The 15,387-nt window shown below is 45.4% G+C and overlaps 1 protein-coding gene across 1 annotated transcript in view; it reads right to left on the reverse strand.

Moving 5' to 3' along the window:
* The window catches only part of LOC137322209 (dynein axonemal heavy chain 8-like), a 1,675,662-nt gene that overhangs the window by 902,697 nt on the left and 757,578 nt on the right, over positions 1–15,387 (reverse strand). Inside the window, exon 39 of the mRNA XM_067985325.1 lies at positions 9,829–9,891. Within this exon, the coding sequence (XP_067841426.1) occupies positions 9,829–9,891 (63 nt within the window). The remainder of the gene's footprint in view (positions 1–9,828; positions 9,892–15,387) is intronic.

Consider the following 15,387-nt stretch of genomic DNA (forward strand, 5'->3'; position numbering starts at 1 on the left):
GCCTGTATACCAGGTGATCAGCAAATCGGAATTAAAACAATGACCCATCGGGAGAAGCAATTGCAACACGATGAGGGACCATCAAAAGCCATCAAAGATTCTTAAGGACTTTGTAAGAACTGTTTAAACAGACATGAAGTGTTTTTATTTAAGTGACGAAGACCATTGTAAGAGACGGATATCGAAGTGGAAACTCGAAACCTCTCTCTCTCTCTCTGGCTCTTGTGTTCTGCTTCTTGTTCTGCCTGTCTCTGGAAGGACAGCAGCTTCCAGCGAAAACAACAAACCCTACGTGAGAGAACCGGTCAGCCAGACCTGCAAGGGCAAAGCAGTTCAGTTCAGCCAGGAGTTCGACAGCTCGGGAGACCACAGTTCAACAAGTCGAGGGGGCAACAGGAAAGCAGTTCAACAGAGAAGCTCACGAAGCAGGCTGACACACAAGAAGAAACCAGAGTAACAGCCCCAGTGACCATCAGACACCTCGCGGCAACAAGAGCCTTACGAAACAACCAACCGAATATTACCACCAACCAACCAGGTAATATTGGGCCACCGCGACCAAAGAAAACCAACTCGGGAGAAAACCGAAGATCCGCAAAGTTTCCACCCTACGATCTATTCCTGACTTACCTCTGGGTGAATTACTGTCAAGGATCTGTTTGGTGAGCATTATCACTGGTCCTTTAGAGTCCAACTTAGCTTGTAAAGCGGGATTGGGAGGGGTGAGGTATCTTTCTACTGTAATTTCCCTTGTGTGTACTGAAGTGTTCCCCATCTTATTCGAGTGTTAAGATTGTTGTGTTGTATTTTCTCTCTTGAATAAAGATCAAAGTTTCTTGCACCAAAACCAGTTGTCTGCTGCACTTTGTCACAACCCCCAAATAAATCCAAGGTCTAGAACCCAGGGAGTGGGAGTGATTCGAACCGCTCAGAAGTCAGAGGTGAAGCTGACACACACCACCACCCTCTACAAACCATTGGGGAAATCTATGGGAATTACTGCCCTTTTCAGAATATTTCATGCTGTAACCACAGTTGACATTAGGCCAGAATTTGCTGTAGCAGGGCATCTAACGGTGTCTGCCGTTAGTTAGATTTGCCCCTGCACCCTTCAGCTCAAAAAATTTTTGCCCACAAAGTTGCACAGCAAGGGAAATAAGGCATTTAGGACCTGAGTGAACAAGGTAACCAACAGGGTATCTCCTTAACCAATGAGATTTATGGATTGCGAAATGAACACAGGAAGGACTGAGGAGGAGGGGGCGAATTCAATATCAAATCAGGTACAGAAAGAGAAATAAGGAGAGGGAAAGAAAGATTGGATTAAGAGAGAGTGAAAAAAAGATACAAAGGAAAAGTAAGAAAAAAAATTAAAATTTAAAACTTGAAGGGCTATAAATTGGGCCGCGTAGTGCCTGTTTTGTCGGCGCTACGCGGCCTCCTAAGGACCCAAAATGGCATCCAGATTGTGTGCGCATGCTTCTCGCGTGACGTGCATTGGATGCCATCTTGGTAAAGGCGTTTGTGCACATGCAGATTACGAACACCGGCAGCATGTAAAGTAAGGAGAATATGCGTTGGATCAGTGTGCAACGCTGATCTAAAGGGACAGGTACAATTTTGGAACACAACGTTCCAGCCAAAGCACTGTCTTAACCATACACAGCTGAACGGGTTGTAACCAGCCTGGAGGACCACTCCACCAGCGCTATTCAAAGGGATCATGCAGGAGTTACAGGTTAGTTGCTGGATTATTGCTTCTGGCTGCTGATGCATTTGTACCTGTTTTTGGAGGTCTCCTATACTTGAATACTCGGACGAGGGGACATAGCCTAACATTTAGAGCCAGAATTTACAGGAATTAAGTTAGGAAAAGCTTCCAAATGCAAACGGCAGTTGATGCTAGCTCAACTGTTAATTTTAAATCTGAGATTGGTGGATTTCTGTGAACCAAAGGTATTAAGGGATATGGGGCTAAGGCGGGTGTATGGAGTTAGGTTACAAATCAACCATGATCTCATTGAATGGCGGAACAGGCTCGAGTGGCTAAATGGCCTACTCTTGTTCCCATCTTCCTATGTTCCTGTAATAAAGTTTCAATACTCTACAGGGAGTGGGCTGGCTAGCTCAGAGGCAACAGCAAGGCCACTGGCAGAGTGGCAGAGGTAGGACAGGAATGCTGTAATCCTGAGAGAGGACATCAGGTTCATGTTCCATGGAGCCACTGCCACTTGCTGCCTCCTGTTATGCGCCACCTTCTCCTGCAAGAAAGCGGGACATGCGTCGGTGAGTGGCCTGCAAGATATTTGGGTGATGTGACTGTCATGGTTGAATAGCTGCCAGTGTGTGTGACCTGCTAGTTGTGGATATGCGACTTGCAATAGTGGTAACGTGTCAGGGTGAGATGAAGCATCTGATTGGAAGAGTTGAGTACTGATTGGTAGGTGGGTGATGGGGGGTGTGGTCTGGCGTGCAGATTAGTGGATGTGGGATTTAGTAGTGCGCAACCTTAATTCAATGTTTTAACATAACTCAACAGTTTGTAAACATAGGGACGGGACCTGCAGCAGTGGATGAGGCTAGTGATGCAGTTGGTAGGATATGCAACTTGACTGTTGAACTCATGCACCTTGACCACTCCTGTACTTCTTCCTGCACTGCATCCACTCTCATGGTGCGATACTCCTGGCATTGACCTCCTCCCCTATTGCCTCCCACTCCCTTGGCAGTATATGTCTGGAGGGCCACTTGACCCCTGTGGATATAGGATGCCCCTCCTTCTGTCCACCTCTTGCACCATCGGCAGAGAACCTTGGTGCAAGCTCTCTCGCAGGTCCGGTACAAATTCAGATTGGCAAATTGGTGTGGTCTGGCGTGCAGATTGGCGGATGTGGGATTTAGTAGTGGCCAACCTTTATTCAATTTTTAAAAATAACTCAATGGTGTTTTACGTGTGCAATGTCTGATCTCCGTTCAGACTCCGTGTGGACCCGTATCTTATATTTCGCAAATAAGAGGTGCAGGCTGCCTTTAAGTGGTACTAGCCATTCACAATATCAGAGACCCCTGCTGGTGAGCAGCCACTCAACAGCGCAGCAAGGCCTGGCTGCTTGCAGGAATCAGGTAAATGACCAGGCAGCATGAATCTCATGTGCTGCCATCTCAACACCCGGACGCAGGTTAATGGCACACTGTGATCCCCGTGCCCTGACTCGGGGGTTATCGAATTTAACCCCTGACATTTTTAAAATTTCCACGAAAAATTCAGAACCTGAAGGAATGAGACTTCACACTTGTAATATTTAATTTTTGGTGCCAGGGAGGTTGATTGGCAGTCATTAACACTTATCATGTCGTTAAAAGGGTACTTACGCTTGTAATGACTAGACTTAATTTTATACAGCGTGTTTAAAGGGCAATTAATGGGCAAATACAGCAGGTTCCTAAAAAAATGGGGAGGCTAAACGCGAGATGCCATTTTCGCGAAGTTAATGACAGAGCAGTGCAGCTCGGACAGCAACCTTGGGATATTCACATTTAACCGGGCATCTGCTCCTTGCCAGAAGTTGCTGTACCATTTATCCATAAATAACGGCGAGCGTCATTAGCCTTGCCATTATTTTGACAGGAAATTCTGGCCCAATATGGGCGAAATATTCCTCGACCCAGCCCCATTGCAGGGGTCTCATGTGCCACAGGTGGACTATGAGAAATTCATTGGTGCAGTGCGCTAATTAGAATGGATGGAAAACTGCATCAGTGCAACTATGATTTTCCAATAATTCACCTGCTGCGTGCGAGGTCCTGCTGGTGATGCAGGATCTTGGAAAATTTAGCCAGATGCTCCTGGATTTTCAGAAACCTTCCATAGTTCAATTAATAGTGACGCTTAGGAGTAATTTTACAAATCCACACTGCCAAAATAGATGCTAAATCAAAAATATATCATCACTGCCACTGGTGCCCCACTAAAATTAAGTCGGAAAAATGTGGGCAACATATGTGCTTCTGTGGATGAACCTCCTCGCTGACAGGGTAGACTATTAAAACTACCCTTCAGTAAAGAATGAGAGGAATGAAGCACTGCCTTTAAAAGACAGGAACCTAAAAGGGAGCCAAAAATGGGAACTTTGCAAGCTGGAGGTTGGAATACGGTAGCTTACTTTTATCTGCCTTTTACTGTATATACAAAATGATTTGGATGAAGGGTATCATAAGCAAGACCTCTAAATTTGCAGATGATACCAAAGTAGCTAGCATTAGAAATAAGGAGAAACAGTGCTATCACATTGGATCTCTCAGATAATCAGGCCACTAAATGCAGTTCAATGTGGAGATGTGAAATTAATTAGAATGGCATCAAGGAACAAAAGGAGTAATGTGTTAAATGAGACAAGGATACAGCATGCTGATCAGGATAGACTTCTTTTAAATCTAAGTTTCAAAAATACATTAAACTTTCTACATTCTACTTGCTATTTTTGAACCATCATTTATTATTCCTGTTGTAATTTTATTTTTCTTATTATCTATTTATTGAAGTAGAAATTGGACTTGAGCCCGAAACAGGTGGCAAGCCAGCGGATGATGCTCTGCATGCTGGTCCATGCCAGTGCGAGGCCCGTGCCAAAACCTGTACCAGGCCTCATCTGCATTTAACTGGCAAACTGCAGGCACCAAGCTAGGACCCAAACGTTTCCTGGCCTTTTTTCAGTGGCCTCCAGTGGTCCCTTTAAGAACCGCTGGTCAAACCGCTCTAAAGCCAGAAGAACTAGTCAGAGCTTGGATGGCATAATCTCTGCCTAGTTGCTGTCCAATTTCACACCAGGTTTATACAATCAGCATAGGACTCCAATTTAAATAACTAAATCTTCTTGTTGCCTGTTTCAGGTGGGCACCCAGTGTGACTAAAAGTCCTCTGATTCAATTTCGGGTGAGCTGCACTTCCAGGGTCAATGGGCGCGGGCGATCGCAACCTGATTTTGATTCCCGTTTTACCTATTTCACGTCAGAAAAACGGGCGCATTGATGTCCAATTTCTCTCCCATTTACTTTCCATATTTTTGAGTTTTCTTTTCCCTATGTATAGTGAACACATCAGTATCTCTATATAGTCTTATCCTTGACTATACTTATTTTTTCGTATTTTTATGCTTATTGTAATTATAACTGAAATGTTTTTGAGCCCCCTTTCCATTACTACCAAAGGCCACTGTAGATTGATGCATGCTATTGTGCAATAATAAAGCTGGCAAAGACCCAGAAAATCAAAGCTAATTAAAATAAGTAGCAAAGAAGAAATATGTCATGTTGGAATAACAGTGGAAGAAAACCGGATATCTGGTACCCCAGAAAAATCTGTGCATACGTCTTTTTTAAACTAAGGCTCCTGTCTTGCAAGGAGAGAATAAAATTATACTGGGGCCCAATTTCCTTAGTAGTTCCACAGGACTGCTTGATAAAAGGATATGCCAACTTAGTTGGGAAATTCCAGTCAGCCTTGTAAGGGACACAGCCTTTGTCCACCTCTTACAAGGGGTTGGAGGTTTGTCACAGACACTTCTTCCCTGGCCCATAAGGAACCCAGCATGAGAATTGAGGCCAATATACACAATGCAAGGAGGTGTCCAGAAGGAGCAGAAGTGGGCTCCATCGGGGGAATGGGAGGGGATTAAAGTTATGGATCCAGCCTGGACCACCAATGAACAGGTAAATTTTTAAAAACAAAATTTTAAGATCGATCCCCTTACTCAGGGAGACCAAAGAAAGGACTGCATGGAGTCTCCAGGGATGGAGGGCTCTGAGCGGGTCAGTGCTACAGGGCACCTATGGGCATGATCCCAGCATAATAACTGAGCCCACGTTCCAAGTATTTTCAGGACCTGTGAAATTACTATACATTTCTCCCTGAGTGCAAGAGTAAGCTTATCAGTTTTGTACAGCTGCTAAACCAAAAATATATCAGCACTGACACACACTGTGCATCATAAGAACATAAGAAATAGGAGCAGGAGTAGGCCATCCGGCCCCTCGAGCCTGCTCCACCATTCAACAAGACCATGGCTGATCTTCTACCTCAATGCCATTTTCGTGCACCATCCCCATATCCATTGACGCCTTTAATATCTAGAAATCTATCGATCTCTGTTTTGAATGTACTCAATGACTGAGCCTCCACAGCCCTCTGGAGTAGAGAATTCCAAAGATTCACCACCCTCTGAGTGAAGAAATTTCTCCTCATCTCAGTCCTAAACGGTCTACCCCTTATTCTGAGATTGTGACCCCTGGTTAGAGACTCCCCAGCCAGGGGAAACATCCTCCTTGCATCTATCCTGTCGAGCCCTGTAAGGATTTTGTACGTTTCAATGAGATCACCTTTCACTCTTCTAAACTCCAGAGAATACAGGCCTAGTCTACTCAATCTCTCATCATACGACAATCCCACCATCCCAGGAATCAGTCTGGTGAACCTTCGTTGCATTCCCTCTATGGCAAGTACATCCTTTCTTAGGTAAGGAGACCAAAACTGTACACAAAACTCCAGGTGCGGTCTCACCAAGGCCCTTTATAATTGCAGTAAGACATCTTTACTCCCGTACTCAAATCCTCTTGTGATAAAGGCCAACATACCATTTGCCTTCCTAATTGCTTGCTGCACCTGCATGTTAGCTTTCAGCGACTTATGTACAAGAACTCTCAGGTCCCTTTGAACGTCAACATTTCCCAATCTCTCACCATTTAAAAAATACTGTGCATTTCTGTTTTTCCGACCAAAGTGGATAACTTCACATTTTTCCACATTATATTCCATCTGCCATGTTTTGCCCACTCACTTAGCCTGTCTATATCCCCTTGAAGCCTCTTTGCATCCTCCTCACAACTCACATCCCCACCTAGTTTTGTGTCATCAGCAAACTTGGAAATACTACATTTGGTCTCCTGATCCAAATCATTGATACAGATTGTGAACAGCAGGGGCCCAAGCACTGATCCCTGCGGTACCCACTAGTCACAGTCTGCCAACCTGAAAAAGACCTGTTTATTCCTACTCTCTGTTTTCTGTCTGTTAACCAATTCTCAATCCATGCCAGTATATAACCCCCAATTCCATATGGTCTAACTTTGTTCACCTCCACCTCCCCTTGACATTCAACGGCATTACCATCGCCAAATCCCTCACCATCAACATCCTGGGGGTCACCATTGGCCAGAAACTTAACTGGACCAGCCATATGAATACTGTGGCTACAAGAGCAGGTCAGAGGCTGGGTATTCTGTGGCGAGTGACTCACCTCCTGACTCCCCAAAGCCTTTCCACCATCTACAAGGCACAAGTCAGGAGTGTGATGGAATACTCTCCACTTGCCTGGATGAGTGCAGCTCCAACAGCGCTCAAGAAGCTCGACACCATCCAGGACAAAGCAGCCCGCTTGATTGGCACCCCATCCACCACACTAAACATTCACTCCTCTCACCACCGGTGCACTGTGGCTGCAGTGTGTACCATGCACAGGATGCACTGCAGCAACTCGCCAAGGCTTCTTCGACAGCAACTCCCAAACCCACGACCTCTACCACCTAGCAGGACAAGGGCAGCAGGCACATGGGAACCACACCACCTGCACGTTCCCCTCCAAGTTTGAGTGATGCTAACCAATTTAGCACCTCCTTTCTATCTATTTTTATCCCATCCAATGTCTTCACTCCCACCTCCTCTACTGTGACATTAACTTCAACCTCTTCTTTTGTGAAGACAGATGCAAAGAAGATTTCCTTTTTTGTCCCAAATCGGTCCCACCATTCCTGCTTTTTGGGTGCTCACAAACGATTCTTATTTCCTACTTATATATCCGGGGGCTTTTTTGTAACAGGGACCAGGGATTTAGGGGTTTAGAATTGCTTTGATCTTACATTGAATGTTATTTATTCGATGTATTCTGAATTTTAAGTTGGAAAGGCCACAGGTTGTTCAGATTTTCTGTTCTCAGAGTCTCGGAGACAGTGGGGGTAATTTAGAGTTTTTTTTTTATTCGTTCATGGGATGTGGGCGTCGCTGGCGAGGCCGGCATTTATTGCCCATCCCTAATTGCCCTTAAGAAGGTGATGGTGAGCCACCTTCTTGAACTGCTGCAGTCCATGTGGTGATGGTTCTCCCACAGTGCTGTTAGGAAGGGAGTTCCAGGATTTTGACCCAGCGACGATGAAGGAACGGCGATATATTTCCAAGTCGGGATGGTGTGTGACTTGGAGGGGAACATGCAGATGGTGGTGTTCCCATCTGCCTGCTTCTCTTGTCCTTCTAGGTGGTAGAGGTCGCGGGTTTGGGAGGTGCTGCCGAAGAAGCCTTGGCGAGTTGCTGCAGTGTATCCTGTGGATGGTACACACTACAACTACTGTGCGCCGGTGGTGAAGGGAGTGAATGTTTAGGGTGGTGGATGGAGTGCCAATCAAGCGAGCTGCTTTGTCCTGGATGGTGTCGGGCTTCTTGAGTGTTGTTGGAGCTGCACTCATCCAGGCAAATGGAGAGTATTCCATCACACTCCTGACTTGTGATTCGTAGATGGTGGAAAGGCTTTGGGGAGTCAGGAGGTGAGTCACTCACTGCAGAATAGCCAGCCTCTGACCTGCTCTTGCAGCCACGTTATTTATATGGCTGGTCCAGTTAAGTTTCTGGTCAATGGTGACCCCCAGGATGTTGATGGTGGGGGATTGGGCGATGGTAATGCCGTTGAATGTCAAGGGGAGGTGGTTGGACTCTCTCTTGTTGGAGATGGTCATTGCCTGGCACTTGTCTGGCGCGAATATTACTTGCCACTTATCAGCCCAAGCCTGGAAGTTATCCAGGTCTTGCTGCATGCGGGCTCGGACTGCTTCATTATTTGGGGGGTTGCAAATGGAACTGAACACTGTGCAATCATCAGCAAACATCCCCATTTCTGACCTTATGATGGAGGGAAGGTCATTGATGAAGCAGCTGAAGGTGATTGGGCCAAGGACACTGCCCTGAGGAACTCCTACAGCAATGCCCTGGGGCTGAGATGATTGGCCTCCAACAACCACTACCATCTTCCTTTGTGCTAGGTATGACTCCAGCCACTGGAGAGCTTTCCCCCTGACCCATTGACTTCAATTTTACTAGGGCTCCTTGGTGCCACACTCGGTCAAATGCTGCCTTGATGTCAAGGGCAGTCACTCTCACCTCACCTCTGGAATTCAACTCTTTTGTCCACGTTTGGACCAAGGCTGGAATGAGGTCTGGAGCCGAGTCATCCTGGCGGAACTCAAGCTGAGCAATGATGAGCAGGTTATTGGTGAGTAAGTGCCGTTTGGTAGCACTGTCCATGACAAACTTCCATCACTTTGCTGATTATTAAGAGTAAGCTGATGGGGCGGTAATTGGCCGGACTGGATTTGTCCTGCTTTTTGTGGACAGGACATACCCGGGCAATTTTCCACATAGTCAGCAACTGGACTTGTATTTGAAGAGGACTAATTTGCAGAGTTATGGGGAAAAAGCTGGATTGTGGGACTAAATTGAACAGCTCTTTCAAAGAGCTGGCACGGGCATGATGGGCCGAATGGCCTCCTTCTGTGCTGTAAGTATCAATGATTCTAAGAATGACTTCCAACCTTCAGGCAAAGCTGGCACCAGTACACTGGAAATAAAGGGAAACTATTCCTAACTTAAGCAGTAAAAATGTAGCAAAATAACAGATACGCAAGAACATACGGCAGAACAATTTTTTAAAAAATGGATTATGAGTTTTTCTGCTGCTTAATTGCCCTTTAACAGTTAGTTCATACACTGCTATTATCCTTAACAGTTACCTGAAAGATCTGTAATCTGGTGCTGGCTTCTGCAGGTGCAATACCTGAAACCATAGGACCTTCCTAAAACAACATAATATAATATAATGTTCACAGAATTGTCTGCATATATAGAAAGGATAACATATACTTCTAAATGATCAAGGCAGTAATCAAAGGATTCAGATGGTATTACTAATATCATCCAAGACTAATTTAGTGCTTTAGGTTTATCGAGGTAAACACACAAGATAGTGAATTGTCTTGAAAATGAAACTATTGGCTTTTGTAACACAGTGACTGCTTTTCAGAAAGTAATCCATTGGTTCTAAGGCACTTTATAAATGCAAATTCTTTCTTTCTTTGAAACTGAAATTAATGCCGTGCAACAGGATAAAGGGCATTTTATGAAAAATATATTAGGTTTATGATGTAGGATCTGTAGGAATACTGAATTGCATCATAAGACCTGTATTAATATCAGATAATTTTTCACTAGATAACAGAAAAATTCATTGGGAGAGAGTGTGACTGAGTCTGCCAAGCAGAAACAGGGCAGTAGCACCCTAAAGTGGTGAGGAAAAACTTACCGCCCCATCCCCACTCCCGATTTGGCCATTGCCATCCTGTAAAGGGCCTACCACTGGGCGCCTGCCAAATTCAGCCATAGGCCATTTTAATCTGCAAATTGGGGTCCTACGATGTACAGAAGGGGGCCATTCAACCCATCGTGCCAGTGCTGGCTCTGAAAGCTATCCAATTAGTTCCACTCTCCTGCTCTTTCCCCATAGCCCTTTAAATTTTTTCCCTTCAAATATTTATCCAATTCCCTTTTGTTACTATTGAATCTGTTTCCACCACCCTTTCATGCAGTGCATTCGAGATCATTACAACTCGCTGCGTAAAAAAATGTTTCTTCATGTCGCCTCTGGTTCTTTTGCCAATCACCTTAAATCTGTGACCTCTGGATACCGACCCTTCTGCCACTATCAGAACCCTTCATGATTTTGAACAACTCGATCAAATCTCCCCTTAACCTTCTCTGTTCTGAGGAGAACAACCTCAGCTTCTCCGCATAACTGAAGTCCCTCATCCCTGGTACCATTCTAGTGGATCTCTTCTGAACCCTCTCTAAGGCCTTGACATCCTTCCTAAAGTGTGCTGCCCAGAATTGAACACAATACTCCAGCTGAGGTATAACCAGTGTTTTATAAAGGTTTAGCATAACTTCCTTGCTTTTGTACTCTATGCCTCTGTTAATAAAGCCTAGGATCCCATATACTTTTTTAACAGCCTTCTCAATTTGTCCTGTCACCCTCAAAGACTTGAGTACAAACACCCCAGGTATCTCTTTTTCTACACTCCCTTTTAAATTGTACCGTTTAGTTTATATTGCCTCTCCTCATTTTTATTACCAAAATGTATCACTTCACACTTCTCTGCATTAAATTTCATCTGCCCATTTCACCAGTCTGTCCTGAAGTCAGACTATCCTCCAAATTGTTCACTACATTTCTGAGTTTTGTGTCATCTGTAAACTTTGAAATTATATCCTCTATACCCAAGTCCAGGTCATTATTATATATCAAAAATCATAGTGGTCCTTGTAAGAAATACGATTTCTAGACCAAATCATAATTATGTATCCCACCCCGCAAAGCTTCTGACACTTGGCTAAAAAACGAAGCGCAAGACACATTGAAGGCCAATTGTCAGAAACAGATAACAAAATGTCCCAAGGCATAATCAAAGACTCAGAACCTGGACATAGATTAATCCTGTTATGTTAATTGCAGGAGCTTGTTCAGTCAATTAGGTAACCTTCGTGATTGGCATATACAGGATGAGACATCTTAAATGTCTGCATCCGAACAATCAAAATACACAGAAAGATATAGGCATGTCCTTCCCCCATAAGATAGATAGAATGGACAACAGTTAACACCAAAGCAAAAGCAAAACAACTTCTCCTTTGACTCCACTCACTTCCTCCAAATAAAACCTGTCGCTATGGGAACCCGTATGGGTCCCAGCTATGCCTGCCCTTTTGTGGGATATGTGGAACATTCCTTGTTCCGGTCCGACTCAGGTCATAGAATCATAGAAAATTTACGGCACAGAAGTAGGCCATTCGGCCCATTGTGTCTGCGCCTGCTGAGAAACGAGCCACCCAGCCTAATCCCACTTTCCCGCATTTGGTCCATAGCCCTGCAAGTCACGGCTCTTCAGGTGCACATCCAGGTATTTTTTAAATGAGTTGAGCATTTCTGCCTTGAACACCCTCTCAGGCAGCCAGTTCCAGACCCCCACCATCCTCTGGGTGAAAAAGTTTTTCCTCATTTCTGCTCTAATCCTTCTACCAATCACTTTAAATCTATACTCCCTGGTTATTGACTCCTCTGCTAAGGGAAATAGGTCCTTCCTATTCACTCTATCTAGGCCCCTCATAATTTTGTACACCTCAATCAAATCACCCCTCAGCCTCCTCTGTTCCAAGGCAAACAATCCCAGCCTATGCAATCTATCATCATAGCTAAAATTCTCCAGTCTTGGCAACATCCTCGTCAATCTCCTCTGCACCTTCTCTAGTGCAATTACATCCTTCCTGTAATGTGGTGAACAGAACTGTGCACAGTACTCAATCTGTGGCCTAACTAGTGTTTTAGGGTCCCCTCCCTCACCTCTTTTTCCAATACATTGATGACTGTATCGGTGCTGTTTCCTGCTCTCGGTCAGAACTGGAAAATTTCATCAACTTTGCTTCTAATTTCCATTCTTCTCTCGCCTTCACATGGTCCATCTCCAACCCATCCCTTCCCTTCGTCGACTTCTCTATCTCCATTTCTGGGGTTAGGCTGTCTGCCAATATTTATTATAGGCCCACCGACTCCCACAACTACCAAATGACCCTTCCTCCCACCCCGCATCCTGTAAGGACCCTATTCCCTTCTCCCAGTTTCTCCATCTCCATTGCATCTGTTCTGATGATGCCACCTTCCACACCAGTGCTTTCAATATGTCTTCCTTTCTGCTCAACCGAGGATTCCCCTCCATTGTAGGTGACAGGGCCCTCGACAGTGTTCGTCCTATTTCCCGCACTTCTGCCCTCACCGCTTCCCTTCCCTTCCAGAACCTCGATAGGGTACCCCTTGTCCTTATCAGATATTTTGCATCCATCTTCACTGTGGAGGATACAAATAACACGCCAGAAATAATTGTGAATCAAGAGGTGAAAGGGAGGGAGGAACTTAAAACATTTACAAACACCAGGGAAAGGGTTTTGAAAAAATTATTTGAACTAAAAGCTGATAAGTCCTCAGGTCCTGATGGGCTTCATCCTAAGGTCTGAAAAGAAGTGGCGCAGAGATCGTAGATGCATTGGTATTAATTTTCCAAAATTACCTAGATTCTAGAAGGGTCCCTACAGGTTGGAAAATAGCGAATGTAACTCCTCTATTCAAAAAAGGAGGGAGACAGAAAGCAGGAAACTACAAGCCAGTTAGCTTAACATCTGTCATAGGGAAAATGCTAGAATCTATTATTAAGGAGGTTATAGCCGGGCACTTAGAAAATCGCAATGCAATCAGGCAGAGTCAACATGGCTTTGTGAAAGGGAAAATCGTGTTTGATTAATTTATTAGAATTCTTTGAGCAAGTAACAATTCGATTCACTCCACGTGATATGAAGAAATGGCTGAGTCCACTGGATACAGCAAAGGCTCTGGGCCCTGACAACATCCCGGCTGCAATGCTGAAGACTTGTGCTCCAGAACTAGCCGCACCTCTAGCCAAGCTGTTCCAGTACAGCTACCACAATGGCATCTACCCGACAATGTGGAAGATTGCCCAGGTATGTTCTGTCCACAAAAAGGACAAATCCAATCCGGCCAATTACCGCCCCATCAGTCTACTCTCAATCATCAGGAAAGTGATGGAAGGTGTCGTCAAGCTATCAGTGCTATCAAGCGGCACTTACTTACCAATAACCTGCTCACCGATGCTCAGTTTGGGTTCCGCCAGGACCACTCGACCTCATTACAGCCTTGGTCCAAGCATGAACAAAAGAGCTGAATTCCAGAGGTGAGGTGAGAGTGACTGCCGTTGACATCAAGGCAGCATTTAACCGAGTGTGGCACCAAGGAGCCCTAGTAAAATTGAAGTCAATGGGAATCAGGGAGAAAACTCTCCAGTGGCTGGAGTCATACCTAGCACAAAGGAAGATGGTAGTGGTTGTTAGAGGCCAATCATCTCAGCTCCAGGACATTGCTGCAGGAGTTCCTCAGGGCAGTCTCCTAGGCCCAACCATCTTCAGCCGCTTCATCAATGACATTCCCTCCATCATAAGGTCAGAAGTGGGGATGTTCGCTGATGATTGCAGTGTTCAGTTCCATTCGCAACCCCTCAGATAATGAAGCAGTCCGTGCCCGCATGTAACAAGACCTGGACAACATCCAGGCTTGGGCTGATGAGTGGCAAGTAACATTCGCACCAGGCAAGTGCCAGGCAATGGCCATCTCCAACAAGAGAGTCTAACCACCTCCCCTTGACATTCAACGGCATTACCATCGCCCAATCCCCCACCATCAACATCCTGGGGGTCACCATTGACCAGAAAGTTAACTGGACCAGCCATATAAATACTGTGGCTACAAGAGCAGGTCAGAGGCTGGGGATTCTGCGGCGAGTGACTCACCTCCTGACTCCCCAAAGCCTTTTCACCATCTACAAGTCACAAGTCAGGAGTGTGATGGAATACTCTCCACTTGCCTGGATGAGTGCAGCTCCAACAACACTCAAGAAGCTCGACACCATCCAGGACAAAGCAGCTCGCATGACTGGCACCCCATCTACCACCCAAAACATTCACTCCCTTCACCACTGGCGCACTGTGGCTACAGCGTGTACCATCCACGGGATGCACTGCAACAACTCGACAAGGCTTCTTCGACAGCACCTTCCAAACCCGCAACCTCTACCACCTAGAAGGACAAGGGCAGCAGGCACATGGGAACAACACCACCTGCACGTTCCCCTCCAAATCACACACCATCCCAACTTGGAAATATATCGCCGTTCCCTCATCGCCGCTGGGTCAAAATCCTGGAACTCCCTTCCTAACAGCACTGTGAGAGAACCTTCACCGCATGGACTGCAGTGGTTCAAGAAGGCGGCTCACCACCACCTTTTCAAGGGCAATTAGGGATGGGCAATAAATGCTGGCATCGCCAGTGATGCTCACATCCCATGAACGAATAAAAAAAAAGCAACGTGGATTAAAGGGGATCCTGTGTATGTGGTGTACTTGGATTTACAGAAGGCTTTTGACAAGGTGCCACATCAAAGGCGACGACACAAAATAAGGGCTCATGGTGTCGGGGGTAACATATTAGCATGCATAAAAGATTGGTTGACTAACAGGACTGACAGTAGGCATAAATGGGTCATTTTCAGGTTGGCAAGATGTAACGAGTGGAGTGCCACAGGGATAAGTGCTTGGGCCTCAACTAATTACAATCTATATCAATAACTTGGATGAAGGGACCGAATGTAAGGTTGCTAAATTTGCTGACGACACAAAGG

This window comes from Heptranchias perlo, chromosome 5 (assembly GCF_035084215.1).
Source record: "Heptranchias perlo isolate sHepPer1 chromosome 5, sHepPer1.hap1, whole genome shotgun sequence".
Classification (NCBI taxonomy): Eukaryota; Metazoa; Chordata; class Chondrichthyes; order Hexanchiformes; family Hexanchidae; genus Heptranchias; species Heptranchias perlo.